Source organism: Giraffa tippelskirchi, chromosome 4, assembly GCF_054371585.1.
Source record: "Giraffa tippelskirchi isolate mGirTip1 chromosome 4, T2T-mGirTip1v1.2.pri, whole genome shotgun sequence".
Lineage (NCBI taxonomy): Eukaryota > Metazoa > Chordata > Mammalia > Artiodactyla > Giraffidae > Giraffa > Giraffa tippelskirchi.
Window position 1 is genome coordinate 104,392,819 of NC_137278.1, and position 16,811 is coordinate 104,409,629.

Here is a 16,811-nt window from a genome sequence, read left to right on the forward strand (position 1 = left end):
TTTTTGCAGGATTTAGATCCTGATATGGGGTAATAATCATAGGATTTAATAAACAAGATAGTGAATGAAAAATGTATTCAGATTTCTAGTTATTAAAAATATTAAATGATATTTCATTACCATACTACCAGAGTTAATCAACCACTTACAATTCAATGTGTATCATAGAAAAATCTGTTTTAGTATTGTAGCTCTGAATATGCGCCAGAGGGTTGTATTGTACTGGTATATTATTACTCCTAAAAATGTTGAAAAGTAATCAGGGCAAGTTTTGAAGAACTGTTTAAATCAATTTGCAAAAATGAGTCTAAAGCATAAATAAGTTTTCTAACATTTAAATGTTAGAAATGACTATTTGAATGAGATATTACAATGAAGAATTCTGAAGCCATAGTGACCTTCTGGGAGGAAAACAAGGAAAACTCAGAGTTATGGTTAATGTATAATAACCCTTTCATATAAAAAATACTACTTAAATATATAAGATCTGTGGCAGATGTTGAGAGCACTACAACATTTGAGCTTTTAATGATGGAACATACTGTCAAGTGCCAATGCCTGCATAAACTTCTTTTGTCCCTCAAGTCATAAATTATAAAATATTTATTTCTGTGATATATAAATCTAGTGAGTGAGGCAATAGTAACATGTGGAAATAAAGCCAGTAGAGAAATCAGAGGAAGAAAATAACAAAGAACTGTTCACTGGATTCCATATCAAATGTGCATTTCTCAGTTTCATGAGCAAGTAATAAATTGGTATGATTGCACTATTCACTGTCTGCCAGGGAGAAAGTTCTATTTGCCCAGTTCTTCATCTGCAAATAAAGAACATGGAAAGGTACACTCTGGTTTGCGTTCTGCTGAATAAAAGTTTCCAGCTTTATAATTGTGTATTGCTGACAATGTGATCCAAGTTTCTGGAATCTGTCATTTTTGTCTTTAGCTGATAGGACTAGTAGTCATTACTTAGTTATGTGTTATTATGGTATCTTGGTTGGCCAATGAAGTGCTAATATTTTTCGATTTCTCAGATTCTACTCTTGGCTCCTAACGATGAGCTAGTTTCTTTGTTTCTTGATTTCTTTTTACCCTCCTCTTCCTTCCTGCCTTTCTTTCTCTCTCTCTCCCTCCCTCCCCTCCATCTTTCTTTCTTTTCTTCATTTTTTTCATGTAGCTGAATTTTTATGGCTACTTTTCAGATGTCATCTGCTGACACAGGTGGCCTTTGTTGAATACACTCCTGTGTGCTGAACTTCTGCAGATAGACTCACATTGACCATGTGGATCTAATTGCAGAATGTGAGGTGATCAATTTCAGTGCATGTCCTGACATATTTCAGAACAAAATTAATATTTTGTTTTTAAGATTAATTGAAAAAATTATTGTGAAAAATATGTTTAATAATTAATATAGCTTCAATATAATTCAACTAGGCTAACAGATCAAACTTCATGCTATAAAATCTGTTAGAAAGAAAGAAGTTATTCACACAAGAGACTTTATGATGGTCAGATTTTTGTTGCTATTAAAATGAAGCAAATATGATTTACCTTTAATTTCAACCACTGGATGATATCTTTGAGCATTGCAGAATAGTGTCCGTGTGAGTAAACTGGACCAGTACTTTGATCAGTACTTATGATCGATAGTTATAAGTGACTTGGCAACTTCTCCTTGAGTTTGTATGCTTGCTAAGTGTTCCAGCATATGAATGGAATGTCTGAAAAAGAATCTGGTTACAGAGAACTCTGGAATCCTAATTAATACTGTCGTGTGTGTTTCTACCTTCTTGAAGCTAAATAAAACTAACTCTGGCAAAAATGATGATAAAAAAGGCAACAAGGGAAGCAGCAAAAATGACACTGGTGCCGAGAGTGGCAAGACGGCAGTTGTATTCTCCTTGAAAAATGAAGTTGGTGGATTGGTCAAAGCACTGAAACTCTTCCAGGTGAGTGTGAAATATCATTATCTAACTTTAAAAGTGTCTGTGTGCTGGGTTACAAACCTGTCATCTGTTCGAAATATGACTGAATCCATTTCTAGATAATGTGTTGAAAGGTTCAAAGAGACCAAACTTCATGAATCTCTATAAGAGGGGTTGGTCTGTCAAACAATAAAATAAACATTCGTGGAAATCATGGTTTATTAACTTAGAGTCAGCCAATTAGTAATTCTGCATACTGTTGTCAGGTGAGGAAGTCAGTAATTTAAAAGTGTGAGCATCACACCTGGAAATGAAAACACAAAAGAAGCCAAAGAAGGTATCTTTAAATATCAAGAGCTTGCGGCCTGATTCAGTTTGTTCACATTTGAATCATGCATATGTCCTAGAGCACATTGATGGCATAAAATGAGATACATTAGTATAGGCACGAGTTATTCCCCTAAGCCTCATTGTTTTAAGAGCCTAACCTGTCTTTTGTAAAGATGAGTCATTCTCCTTATATAGGATCTAGGACTGTGTGCGTGCTAAGTTGCCTCAGTTGTGTCCAACTCTTTGCAACCCTATGGACTGGAGCCCGCCAGGCTCCTCTGTCCATGGGATTCTCCAGGCAAGAATACTGGAGTCGGTTGCCATGCTCTCCTCCAGGGGAATCCTCCCAACCCAGGGACCGAACCCACTTCTCTTACATCTCCTTCACTGGCAGGCAGGTTCTTTACCACTAGTGCCACCTGGGAAGCCTGGGAGCTAGGGCTAGATTTCTCTTATAGAGATACAGTCATCCAAATGTGTGGTTTGAAACCTCAAGAAAGAGCGTAGTTGAGGGGAAGGTTATAAAAACCCAGAAAAACTCTTGACTTCTTGCCGGGGTACACCTGATGGCTTCCCTCTCCTTCAGGAAATGCCTCTTTTACCAGTGGGTTTTGTCTGGGGCACTGGCCGTGACTAGAGCTGTAACAGAGGGCGTAGCTCTGTATGGTGCCCTGGGCTGCTCGTGCCGTGGAAAGACTGAACTGCAGGCAGAGGTTTCAGACCTGTGTTCTCTTGGCTTGGCTAATCACTAGCTGCTTCCTAGATTCAATAGCTTCATTTGTAAAATAGCAGTAATAATTCCTACCTAACAAGGTTGTTGTGCTGAAATAACAGGAGTGTAAGTGCTTTGTAAAGTGTGCAGATATGAGGCATTATTGTAATGCCTCTTTGATGACCATAGAGGGAAAATTAGCAGCCTGATTGGGGAAATATTTGCTTGTTCTCTTCTGACCTTGAAGAAAGGATCAGGTACCATAAACTGTGGTAATGGAAGTTTGGGGAAATATTTTACACATAATGACATCATCCAGCGCTGTCTCCATGCAGTGCCCAAAGGCAGGCCAACTCGATTAGACAGCCGGGTGCAGTGGAAACCCCTGGAGACAGAGTCGTCAGCTCCGAGTTTTCACTTGGCCACCAGCTGGTGATGGGGTCTTTGTTACATCACTTAGCCCACCTGGACCCCAGTTTTCTTGTCTAAAAATACCCACTCTGCTTCAACCAAAGTCCACACAGTGACCCAGCTGTATGAAGACTCTTGAACTTTGAACCTAATGTTAATCTTACCTTTATTACCTCCCAATTTAGAAAATACGGCGTTATTGCAAAACTTATTAAAAACATAAATAGAGCAGTGAGCAGCCTGGTCACAGGATGAGTTTCTTTCAACAGAGAAGGATGCTGTGATTTCATCCTGGCCTGGTACTGGAAATTACCTATCCTGCTGCTGTGCTGAAAGGTCTGAGGCCTCCGGGATTGTACTAGGAATTATGCTGATAATCAGAGGATACCGTGGACTGAGGGGAGGGATCTGCTTGTCTGGGGGTGGTTAGGAAGGAGAGGAGAACTTAGTCTTCAGTTAACTGAGGACAAAGAAAGACTGCATCACTGGGGAAATTTAAACCTGAGACTTAAGTATGAAATTGCGGCCCTGCTTTGCACATCTTATTGTAAGGAGATTTTACTCATGAAATGCATCATGATAGTTAGCAACACATTCTTGGGTGAAGTTAGTTAGCCTGGAGGTTGCTGAAGGAGAATAGTTCCTAAGTGGTTCCAGTAGGGAGTCTTCTTTTATTTTCTTGCCTACAGAGATCCTTCCTTGGCTACTTTTCTTGCTTCCTTTCCCCACCCCACCCCCCTAAAATGTGGGCCACTCTTCAGTCAATGTTTCCCAAATTTCAGTCATTTTCACATCACCTTCACTGTTTCTGCCTTATTTGCCTGCTGTTCATACTATTAATTATTTCTTCTACAACTATCTTAAGTTTTATTTCAAAAAGAAATGTTTTATTACTATAAAATCAAGAGTTTGAGTTATAAGTTTTTTGGGAAAATATATTAAAAAAATCAATCAATCTGACAATATGATATATGACTGTATGATAAACTAATTCCCCCCAAATAATCATCATACCACCAGTGGGATGTGGACTCCTCTAGGAAATGATAATCTTCACAATTATTATACATTTTATAGGGCCCTTTATATACCATAATGTCCCTCCTTGTTGAAAAAGAGACAGGAAAACCTACACACAGTTACTATTCTTATTAATAGAGACAATGGTTGGAAAACATTTCCATGTTTTAGTCAACCAAACAGTGAGATAATTGTCTTTTCTTCTTTTGTGGGAATGTGGCACCTTTTTGCTTACATGTTAAACAAGGACAGTCCATGGCATCTCTTTTATTGTTCCCTGAAGGTGATTTAGATATGTTGTTTGTACTGTCACAGGAAAAACACGTCAACATGATTCATATTGAGTCCCGGAAATCCCGGCGGCGAAGTTCGGAAGTTGAAATCTTTGTGGACTGTGAGTGTGGCAAAACGGAATTCAATGAACTCATTCAGTCGCTGAAATTTCAAACCACGATTGTGACGCTGAATCCGCCAGAGAACATTTGGACAGAGGAAGAAGGCAAGGCCAGTTTTTGTTTGTTGGGTTATTTTGCAAGCTGACACGTGTTGCCAAGGGTAAAGCACAATCTGTGAGCTAATAGTTTTGAACCTGCACTGTGTTTCCAATAGAGTTGGAGGATGTGCCCTGGTTTCCCCGGAAGATCTCGGAGTTAGACAGATGCTCTCACCGAGTTCTCATGTATGGTTCGGAGCTGGATGCCGACCACCCAGTAAGTGCCCAGTCAAATCCATCCCACATGTGCTCTTCTAGCATATGGCAGTGTGCCATATTCTGCGCCATGATGCTTTATCATAGAGCAATTTGGTATTTATTCCCTGTAACTGAGAGCAGACTCTTAAATGATAAAGCTTCTCTGTACACATGCATTGGCTGGAAGCATGTTAGAAGGATGGTAGTTCCACCTCGCTTTTATTTTTAAAAGGGTTGGATAAAACAGGAGGAGAGAATAAACCTTGGAGAATATTTCTGTATGATTAGACAGCCTGAAATATATTTGCAGATGGTGACCCTTGGAAGAAAGGAGGAACTGAAATTGATCACCTCTTTGGGAAACTAGGGAGGACTTGGTGTTATGGGATTCAGTGAGAGAGTAAAATTCTTGTTATTTTCCTTGACTGGAAGTAGTTAGGAGCAGAGTAATGTGGTGGACTTCAGTCTCAGTGGAAAGGCAGAGGGTGATAGAATCAGACCACAATGGAAGACTCATCTCTCCTTCCTGAATCTATTTACTGCCATCTCAGCTCTACTGCTGTAAAAATGACCACCTTTAAAGAAATATGATATGTAGTAAGCATTTCCCATTATTCCCTCTCTTCCCCTTTACATCAGTTTTTATTTAACACAAGAGGCCTGAAACTTCTTTATGGTCAGAATGAAGTACAGTTAATAGTCTGGGAGAAGCAAGCAATGTACTTCTTCGTTACAAACAATTTTCCCCCAATGCCCCTTGTCTAAAAGTGGTGGATTAAACGGTGAAACCCAAACAGATTGGTTATGCTTATAGAAGCCTTTTGTGGACTGAGGGTAATGGTTTTCAGGTATTCATTTTATTTAAATGGAGGGAATCTGGAAATCTGACAACTGTATGCAGTGGTTCTCTAAGTGTGGTCCTGGGACCAGCTGCATCGGTATCATCCAGGAGCTTGTTTCACTAAGCCCACACTTAAGTATCAGAACCACTGCTTCAAAGGAAACCAGGACAACTTCAGCAAGAGCGAGCTAGTCAATCAAACCAGTCTTTTGGCATAAAATGCAAATTCAAACCACTTCATAGCATTCCATTTAGTGGTCAAACAAACCTAATTCAATTCTATGATTCAAAAAACTGAGTTCGCTCAAAGACACATTCTGTTACATTTGCCAGTATAGCTTAAAAATTCAGAATAATTCACGGTAGTTCACATGAAAGGCTTCTGAACTTTAGAGAAATACTCAAAAGTGTCTTTAATAATCATCCATTTGTTTATCTTCCCCTTCTCCACCTCAGAGGAGTCAGAATTAGCACAGAAGCCTGATTTAAGATCTTAGCAGTAACAGGAGGACTCAAACACCAGCTGTTAATTTGCAGGATGACCTTGGGCAAGTCCCTCTACTTCTGCAACTCAAATTCTTTACATTAAAAGTGGACATAAAATGCTTATTGAGCTCAAAGGGGCATTTGAAAGGCCTAGTTAATAAAACAACTGGAAAGCATTTTGGCAAGAGTGAAGGCTTAATTCCGGGAAAGGAAATTCTGTATTAAATCATGCAGATCAATGCCTGGACAGTAAAGGAATTTTTTTGCTAACCTCTTTTTTCCAAATGCTCCCCTTAGTCTAGTTTGGAAATTACTCAACCTGGAGAAAGGGGGTCAGAACAACCACAGGAACCACTGACCTTGCTGTGAAAAAATTTATTCTAATACCCAGCATAAATTTTGCCATGCTTAATTTTGTTCCATCATTCCTAACTGTACCTGTCTTATGATACCTTCTCTTATTTTCTATGCAGCCACTTGAAATAATTGTAAGGACTTAGCAATCTCCTATTTGACTCATCATTTTTTACCACATATATTTCTTTTATATAAGCACACCAAATATTCATTATGCAAAATTTAATATTGGTAAGTTGGTGTTTTTAAAATTATTATTTGAAGAAGATAGATAAAAGTTTCTGAGGAATTTTTGTGCCTGGGAATAATTTCAGTCCCAAGGCAGGGATTATTATGTTAGGATCACGTTCTTGTGCTGAGATGGCTCACAAGGGGCTTGCAATATGAGTCATGCTGCTGAGGTTCTCAAGAAAGGGTTAAATATGTAGGTGAGTCCATCTCAAAAATTAAAGGACATGCAAATCACGTAGATCTTTTCAAAATGCAGGTGGAGGTCCTGAGATTCTGCCTTTCTAGGGAGCACCCAGTTGAGGCGTACACTGGAGGTCCGGGGACCCACACCTTGAATAGCAAGGATCTAGACTGCGAGGGTCTTTCAAAGTGTGACTCAAGGTCCCCTGCATAAGGCTTTCATTAAAAATGCAGTACCTTGGGGCTCATCTGAAGCCTACTGAATCAGAACTTCCAGGGATGGACCCTGGAATCTGCCTTTAAATGGATTTACCAGAGAGTCCAGTGAGCTCTCAAGTTTGAGAACTTGTGTCCTAGCTCAGTGATTCTCGGCCCTAGCTTTCCATTTAGATAATCTCTGGGAAATTAGAAAAATATACTAATGCCAGCATCTCATCTCAGTGTGCTTACATCAAAACCTCTGGGAATGTGTCCAGGTTTGGAGTATTATTTGAACTTTGGCAAATGATTCCAATGTTCTGCCAGGGTTGACCGATTTGGGATAGCTATGCTTGCCAGCACACACTCAGCTGAGCAATTTTGGGTGCTGGTTAGGTCTTCAGTTTCCCTGGATTTAAATTGAGAGAGGCAGGGTGGTGTCTGGCAGAAACTCTCTAAGTGCTTGTGTTGCCAGATTTAGCAAATGCCCAGGTGCAGTTTCATTTCATATAAACAATAACATTTTTTTAGTATAAGGAATGTCCCAAATATTGCCTGAGTGTCTTATATTTTATCTGGTATCTTTATCCTTGGCATCAATTTAGAATGGATGGCCAAGGAATTCTGTATCTCTGTAATCGCTAGTGTAGCTAGCATCTCTGTTCTATTTTGCCAGTCCACGCACGTTTTAATGCTGAAATTTCTGGTTCTCCCATAACACTTGTGTGATTACCACCACTCTAGGCTGATGAGCCATGCTGAGTAAATCACTCTCTTGTGTGCCTGGAAAAGGTGCAGGTGTTTGCCAAGGAGATAGTCAAGATTCTTTGGGAAGCCCAGCAGATTACAACGCTGTTACCATGGTGTCTGGTTTGGCAGGAATCAGGGAACAGATGCTCAGATTTTCACATAACTCTTTTCCTTTTGTCACGGCCTGCTTTCTCTTTGAGTATTAAGGGTGCTTAGAATTCTTCCGTTTTACCATCCCAGGTTGCTGGGTGTGACTAGTGAGTGTTGAAATCCACACTTTCTAGCATGACCACTTCTACCTCTATGGCATAAAATCTTTTTCTTAGGTCGCAAACCCATTTGTAAAGGTGGTCACAAATTTTGTAACTCTAATCACAAATTTTGTATATAGACATTTGAAGGTTCTGTCAGCCTGCTTTTGAACTCCAGTTTAAAAACCCCCAACTCATAGCAGAAAAGAGAGTGCTAGCCTTGAGGGTGGGCGCTCTTCACTGATGCAGAGCCTTTGGGGGACCTCAGGGCACTCACTGGCTCCCTCTGTTACTGACCTCTTGTCATTCCTGAGAGAAAGGCTCTTGGCAGTGCACATTCTTTGTTTCTGTTCAGCATTCAGTCCTGTGAAGATTTCTGACCTCAAGGCCAGTTCTCTTTCAGCCGGAAGAGAGAGCAAAATGAGTTAAGGTTCCTCTTGAACGTGTCTGAGTGGATATGATTGAGCAGAGATGGTTCAGGCCTTTGTGGGCCTGTCCCAGTTCTCCTCCTGGAGCCGTGATCCCAGCAGCCTGTCTTCTTGCCTGACTTTCTTTCTCAGAGTGACCCTCCCATCTTGGTTTTCCTTCAGGGTTTCTGGGGTTGCAGAGGCAAGAAGTTAAATTGAAACCATACCATCTGGGCTTCCAGCTGTTTGAAGAACTGATTGTCTGAAAGTACATGAAAGAAAGGAAAATTGAAAGCCCATTGACAAGAGGAGAGACTCTTGAGTAAACCAGGAAGTCCTCTTAGAAGGATTCCACTTGATAGGGAATGACAGGATGGGTAATTTCCCAAGTGCATGATGATGGGTAAAATCTTGAACTTGGCTGAAAACTAGTCAGAACTATAGGAACTCAGAGGGAAATGGAGCTAGCTTGCTATCCTGTACTTCGATCCCTTGTAATTGATTTTGCATTATGTGGCTATACTCATAACATACAGAAAAACATCTTTAACTCATCCTAATTTGGGATTTTGATGATTATTCTGAGTGATAGAATTTTAATGCATGAACATTTACTGGTTATTTGCACAAAGCAATTAAATTTAGGTTAACTCACTGAATAGCCATGTTAAAGGGATCTGTTTTATTGAAAAGATAATCTTAATTTGTAATTAAGATCAGTTACATGTAAATGATACTTAAAAACCAAAGGATATTGTTCACAATATCAATTTGCTTAACTAAGCCACTCTGCTTACTTACGGAGAGGTTAACTTTAGTCTGAATTCCCATGCATCCCAAATTAGGATAGCCCAAATTTAATGAGGTTTTACTGTAAGTACAGTTTGCTTCTGCCTGTGTCATCAAGGCGGTCATCCAAGGGAAAAAATTACATTTGAATTGGACACTCAATAAACATCACAGCAATTTTCTTCTAGGCCTTCGGCAACTAACTTTTTTGGCAGTCTGTTAAATAACTTCATCTCTTTTCTGTTTAAGGGATTTAAAGACAATGTCTATCGACAGAGAAGAAAGTATTTTGTGGATTTAGCCATGGGTTACAAATAGTAAGTACCCGTGTAACTCTTTCCTGTGACTTGTTGCTGGTGGGTTAGGTAAAACACACGCTGGGTTAAACAGACCTGTCTTCTCGTCCCTTTTAACTTTTGCAGAAAGCAGACGTGAACCATTTTATACACTCACCAACTCTGTAGGCTTTAAATGCCAGCACGGATGTTTGACATGCAGGTATAATTGCAAAATAATGAGTGCTGTGGGCCAAATGCCAAGTGTTACATTTTCACCATGGTATTCAGAGCTCGACTAAGGCAAGGAGCCATTTCTGTGTGCTCTGCAGGGCCTGGGAAATGTGTTTGAATTTTACTTTTGACTTGACTTTTTAGTAACTCCCTTTCATGTCCAGCTTCCTTGGTGAAAGTAGAGGATTCAACAAGAATGACGTAAAGGCTCATGTAAGCAGCCATCACAGAAAAGAAATGTGTTTGTTTTATAGGAAAAGGAAACTTCCTATAAACTGGAGGGTTTTTTAAAAAAATATTTATTTATTATTTGGCTGCACGAGGTCTTAGTTGAGGCACTTGGGGTCTTCAGACTTCATAGCGGTGTGCGGACCAGGGATCTTTAGTTGTGGTGTGTGGGATCTACTTCTCTGACCAGGGATCAAACCCAGGCTCTCTGCCCTGGAATCACAGAGTCTTAGCTTCTGGAGCACCAGGGAAGTCCCTAAACTGGAAGAGTTTCATCCCCACTCGAGGATTCGGCTTGAGGTGAAACTGGAGAGTCTTGGGGCTGGGTTAAGTGGCAGTGGCAGGAGGTTTGTGACCGGCAACAGTGAGTGGTGGTGACCACAGGCCACACCTAGAAAGATGGAGTGGACGTTAGGCCTCTGCCTTTCTGCTCACACTAATAAAAATCATGTGCAGACCGTCACAGCGCTGTCACCGCTTTCCTTTGGTATTTGATCAGCTACATGAATCTAGTGAGCAGAACGCGCTGTAAATCCATACCTGGTAGGAAAGTGTCTTTCTTCCTCTCACGGAGACTGGTGAGAGGCTTGGCTGTTCTGAGGGGCAAGTTTGTCCTTGGTGAGAATTTAGGACATTATGTGTGTTCTAGAGGGTATCCGTGTTTCCTTTTTTTTATTTAAAGGAGTCTGACCTGCAGGTGCTTGGAGCAAAGTGAGCGGATTCCCCCCACACCTCTGACTGGCAGTCATGTGCTCATTTCTAACCTCCTGGGATGCTGTGGATGCTCTCCTCCCGCCTCCCAAGCCCCAGGCACCCTCACTCTTTCTTATAAGCGTGAGAACTGGGACTCTTCGGCACGCTTTTCCCTGTGTGTCTCCTCTCGTCCTGACTCCTCTGTTCCAAGCATGTTCTTGACTCTCTTTAGACAACAGTGCCTTTCTGTCCCCTCAGACGTCAGCGTGCCCACGGCTTATCCTGGCCCGAGCGTGACCTCACACCTCCTTGTACGCTCAGCACCATCACTCGTTAGCTCCATCTCCCAGTGTTCCCCAGTCAGATTGCCCCGTGAGGACTCTGATGGGCCATATGCACCTTTTCACATCAGTTCAGTTCAGTTCAGTTGCTCAGTTGTGTCCGACTCTTTGTGACCCCATGAATCGCAGTACACCAGGCCTCCCTGTCCACACCAACTCCCGGAGTTTACCCAAACCCACGTCCATTGAGTCGGTGATGCCATCCAGTCATCTCATCCTCTGTCGTCCCCTTCTCCTCCTGCCCCCAATCCTTCCCAGCATCAGGGTCTTTTCCAAAGAGTCAGCTCTTCGCATTAGGTGGCCAAAGTATTGCAGTTTCAGCTTCAACATCAGTCCTTCCAATGAACACCCAGGACTGATCTCCTTTAGGATGGACTGGTTGGATCTTCTTGCAGTCCAAGGGACTCTCAAGAGTCTTCTTCAACACCACAGTTCAAAAGCATCAATTCTGCGGCGCTCAGCTTTCTTCACCGTCCAACTCTCACATCCATACATGACTACTGGAAAAACCATAGCCTTGACTAGACGGACCTTTGTTGGCAAAGTAATGTCTCTGCTTTTAAACATGCTGTCTAGGTTGGTCATAACCTTCCTTCCAAGGAGTAAGCGTCTTTTAATTTTGTGGCTGCAATCACCATCAGCAGTGATTTTGGAACCCAAAAAAATAAAGTCTGACACTGTTTCCACTGTTTCCCCATCTATTTCCCATGAAGTGATGGGACCAGATGACATGATCTTAGTTTTCTGAACGTTAAGCTTTAAGCCAACTTTTTCACTCTCCTCTTTCACTTTCATCAAGAGTCTCTTTAGTTCTTCTTCGCTTTCTGCCATAAGGGTGGTGTCATCTGCATATCTGAGGTTATTGATATTTCTCCTGACAATCTTGATTCCAGCTTGTGCTTCTTCCAGCCCAGCGTTTCTCATGATGTACTCTGCATAGAAGTTAAATAAGCAAGGTGACAATATACAGCCTTGACGTACTCCTTTTCCTATTTGGAACCAGTCTGTTGTTCCATGTCCAGTTCTAACTGTTGCTTCCTGACCTGCATACAGGTTTCTCAAGAGACAGGTCAGATGGTCTGGTATTCCCATCTCTTTCAGAATTTTCCACAGTTTATTGTGATCCACACAGTCAAAGGCTGTGGCATAGTCAATAAAGCAGAAATAGATGTTTTTCTGGAACTCTCTTGCTTTTTCGATGATCCAGCGGATATTGGCAATTTGATCTCTGGTTCCTCTGCCTTTTCTAAAACCAGCTTGAACATCTGGAAGTCCACGATTCATGTATTGCTGAAGCCTGGCTTGGAGAATTTTGAGCATTACTTTACTAGCGTGTGAGATAGTGCAATTGTGCAGTAGTTTGAGCATTCTTTGGCATTGCCTTTCTTTGGGGTTGGAACAAAAACTGACCTTTTCCAGTCCTGTAGCCACTGCTGAGTTTTCCAGATTTGCTGGCATATTGAGTGCAGCATCATCTTTCAGGATTTGAAATAGCTCAACTGGAATTCCATCACCTCCACTAGCTTTGTTCGTAGTGATGCTTTCTAAGGCCCACTTGACTTCATATTCCAGGATGTCTGGCTCTAGGTGAGAGATCACACCATCGTGATTATCTGGGTCATGAAGATCTTTTTTGTACAGTTCTTCTGTGTATTCTTGCCACCTCTTAATATCTTCTGCTTCTGTTAGGTCCCTACCATTTTTATCCTTTATTGAGCCCGTCTTTGCATGAAATGTTCCCTTGGTATCTCTAATTTTCTTGAAGAGATCTCTAGTCTTTCCCATTCTGTTGTTTTCCTCTATTTCTTTGCATTGATCACTGAGGAAGGCTTTCTTATCTCTCCTTGCTATTCTTTGGAACTCTGCATTCAAATGGGAATATCTTTCCTTTTCTCCTTTGCTTTTCGCTTCTCTTGTTTTCACCGCTATCTTGTAAGGCCTCTTCAGACAGCCATTTTGCTTTTTTGAATTTCTTTTCCATGGGGATGGTCTTGATTCCTGTCTCCTGTACAATGTCATGAACCTCTGTCCATAGTTCATCAGGCACTCTGTCTATCAGATCTAGTCCCTGAAATCTATTTCTCACTTCCACTGTATAATTATAAGGGATTTGATTTAGGTCATACCTGAGTCGTCTAGTGGTTTTCCCTATTTTTTTCAATTTAAGTCTGAATTTGGCAATAAGGAGTTCATGATCTGAGCCACAGTCTGCTCCCGGTCTTGTTTTTGCTGACTGTATAGAGCTTCTCCATCTTTGGCTACAAAGAATGTAATCAATCTGATTTCGGTGTTGACCATCTGGTGTCCATGTGCAGAGTCTTCTCTTGTGTTGTTGGAAGAGGGTGTTTACTATGACCCGTGCGTTCTCTTGGCAAAACTTTGTTAGCCTTTGCCCTGCTTCATTCTGTACTCCAAGGCCAAATTTGCCTGTTATGCCAGGTGTTTCTTGACTTCCTCCTTTTGCATACCAGTCCGCTATAATGAAAAGGACATCTTTTTTGGGTGTTAGTTCTAATAGGTCTTGTAGGTCTTCATAGAACCATTCAAGTTCAGCTCCTTTAGCATTACTGGTTGGGGCATAGACTTGGATTACCATGATATTGAATGGTTTGCCTTGGAAACGAACAGAGATCATTCTGTCGTTTTTGAGATTGCATCCAAGTACTGCATTTCGGACTCTTTTGTTGACCATGATGGCTACTCCATTTCTTCTAAGGGATCCCCGCCCATTGTAGTAGATATAATGGTCATCTGAATTAAATTCACCCATTCCAGTCCATCTTAGTTCGCTGATTCCTAGAATGTTGACGTTCACTCTTGCCATCTCCTGTTTGACCACTTCCAATTTGCCTTGATTCATGGACCTAACATTCCAGGTTCCTATGCAATATTGCTCTTTACAGCATCGGACTTTGCTTCTTCTATCACCAGTCACATCCACAGCTGGGTATTGTTTTTGCTTTGGCTCCATCCCATCATTCTTTCTGGAGTTATTTCTCCACTGATCTCCAGTAGCATATTGGGCACCTACCAACGTGGGGAGTTCATCTTTCAGTGTCCTTTTTGCCTTTTCATACTGTTCATTGGGTTCTCAAGGCCCTGATAAATGGCTGTGACCTTAGTATTGGCCCCCTTGGTTCACAGGCCCTCCCTGTGAAATCTGGTCATGTCTGCATAGACAGAGTGTAGGCAGGACAGGCCTTTGGGGCATGATCTGCCCAGGACGTGGTAAAAGCTCATTTCTTGGCAGAGCCTTTTTCTTTAGATAAAACAGATAGACAAAAATGTATTTTATACACAAATGCTATATGAAATGTATTATATATATAAGAACAATATGTATGTATGTGTGTGTGTGTCTATATGTATATATATATAAAGGATTTGTTAGCATAGCGATCAAGTGCGTGTGTGCGTGCTCAGTCATGTCCAACTCTCTGTGACCCCATGGACTGTAGCCCGCCAGGCTCCTCTGTCCATCGGATTCTCTAGGCAAGAATACTGGAAGGGGTTGCTGTTTCCTTCTCCAGGGGATTTTCCTGACCCAGGGATCGAACCCGCAGCTCCTGCTGCATCTCCTGCATTGGCAGGTGGATTCTTAACCACTGAGCCACCAAGGAAGCCTGTAGTTATGATCAAGGGACTACCTCAAATATTAGTTATTTCTTCCTGTAGACCCCAGAAATCAGACCAAGACAGGCTTATAATGTAGTGACACTAGTAGAAACTGGTATACAGGAGTCCACTTGTTTTAAGGAGCACTGATAATGGGGAGTTTTATGGTTTTAAAGAAAGTGTATTTGTATGGAGAGGAGAGGAGAAGAGCATATAGTTGTAATGATGGCGGATGAGGCCCTCAAAGTGTTAACAAGAGCTTGCAGTTGCCATTCTCCTTTAGCGAAAGTGTGAAATGGAGGCCTGGTGTCTACAGAAAATGAAAGTAAAAACTGGAGGTTGGACATGGTGGAGGTTTTATACAAAGGAGGGCTGCAGGCAGGTGGAATAGTCCAGGATCTGGTTCCCTTTTGGAGGGGACTGATTCCTAGTAACCAATGTTCAGGAGGCTGAGATAGGCAGGGCACTCCACTTCATCATTACCTAGGCAGAAACCACTCTCCCTGCGGTCATGATGCCAGGGAGGTCAGGTTACCATTCAGTGGATACAGTGTCAAAGCAGAGGGTGTTGGGATAAGAGAGTTTGGAATCCAGGGGCCTTGTAACCCTCTCCCCCTGGACAGTGCTGACTACAAAGAACAAGAAAGTGGTTCAAAGCTGGAGTTTTGGAGTCAGACAAGGCAGAGTTGGAGTTCTAGCTTCACTGCTTCCTACCGGGTGAGCGCCTCTGAGGTCCTCTTTCTGGGAAGTGTGTCTGACAGGAGGGCCGACCTCAGGGCTGTCAGGGTTATGAGAGAGAGTGTACGTTGTGCTGAGCACCAAGATGGCCCGTGATTTGTGATCATCATTGTCAGTTATTGCCCTTACAGCCGCCCCCTCCCTTTCCTCAGGCTGGCTTCTGCTTCCCATTGATCTACTGGTTCATTCTTTAGCCATCTTAACAGCACATTTATACACCACCTTAGGAAATACTATAACTTGAACATCCCGAGAAGTAACCCTTGAAAGAAAATTCCTCCAGTTTCTCATTTAAAAGGCTGCTCCTAGACTGGTAACTCTTCGTGCTGAACAGCCTCCCTCTTTATGGAGAAATTTCAAAGAAAACAGTCATATTCCCATTTGGGTATGTGTGGGAAGCTGCCAAGATACTGAGAAAGATCACCAGTTGCCTTAGGTGCTTCTTGTAAGTGAAGGGTGTGAGGGAAGTTCTTGCCAGGAGCGGTGGAAAACACAAACCTAGGACTAGAGGAAAGTAGAGAGAAAAGAATCATTCCTTAATGCCCTTCATGCCGTCATTGCTGTGGCTTCTCTGAGTATGACTTTGAGGATGAATATGGGCTAGCTGTTACGCATGCATGTGTGTATGTATGCAAGCTCATGCAATGGTGCTGGTGGGTTGGGGCACAAGTTCTTACAAATCCCAAGTGGGTCTGAACCATGGTCTCCAGTGTGCCATGCAGTAAGGAAGGTTTCCTTTTGGTTTAACAGGGAAAAAAGATGCAATTTCTAATTGCAATATGTATTTTCTAGTGCTATTGGCTTTCCAAGTGAGCAAAGGGGAAAGATGTCAATACAATAATTACTTAAGTTCGTTTGAGTGGCTTTTGGCAGCATGCTGTGACTGGATTTTTCCAAACCAAAGCTTGGAACCACTGGTCTGAGGAGCCAGATTATTTGAAATTGGGGTGGTCCTGAAAAAATTCAGCAAGTGAGGTTTCTGCAAATATAGTTTGGTAATAATAAAATTAGGGACTATTTGAACATGGGGAAAATAATTCAGTTCCCTGTTGATAGTTTGTTCAGGCTTTATGGACACTGAGAGGGTCAGAAATATAGATGGAGAT

General features: G+C 41.7%; 1 protein-coding gene across 1 annotated transcript in view; it reads left to right on the forward strand.

The window, feature by feature from the left end:
- TPH2 (tryptophan hydroxylase 2) overlaps positions 1-16,811 on the forward strand; it is a 97,785-nt gene that overhangs the window by 1,247 nt on the left and 79,727 nt on the right. The window contains exons 2-5 of the mRNA XM_081593167.1: positions 1,799-1,951; positions 4,716-4,899; positions 5,010-5,110; positions 9,831-9,898. Coding sequence (XP_081449293.1) covers positions 1,799-1,951; positions 4,716-4,899; positions 5,010-5,110; positions 9,831-9,898 — 506 coding nt within the window. The remainder of the gene's footprint in view (positions 1-1,798; positions 1,952-4,715; positions 4,900-5,009; positions 5,111-9,830; positions 9,899-16,811) is intronic.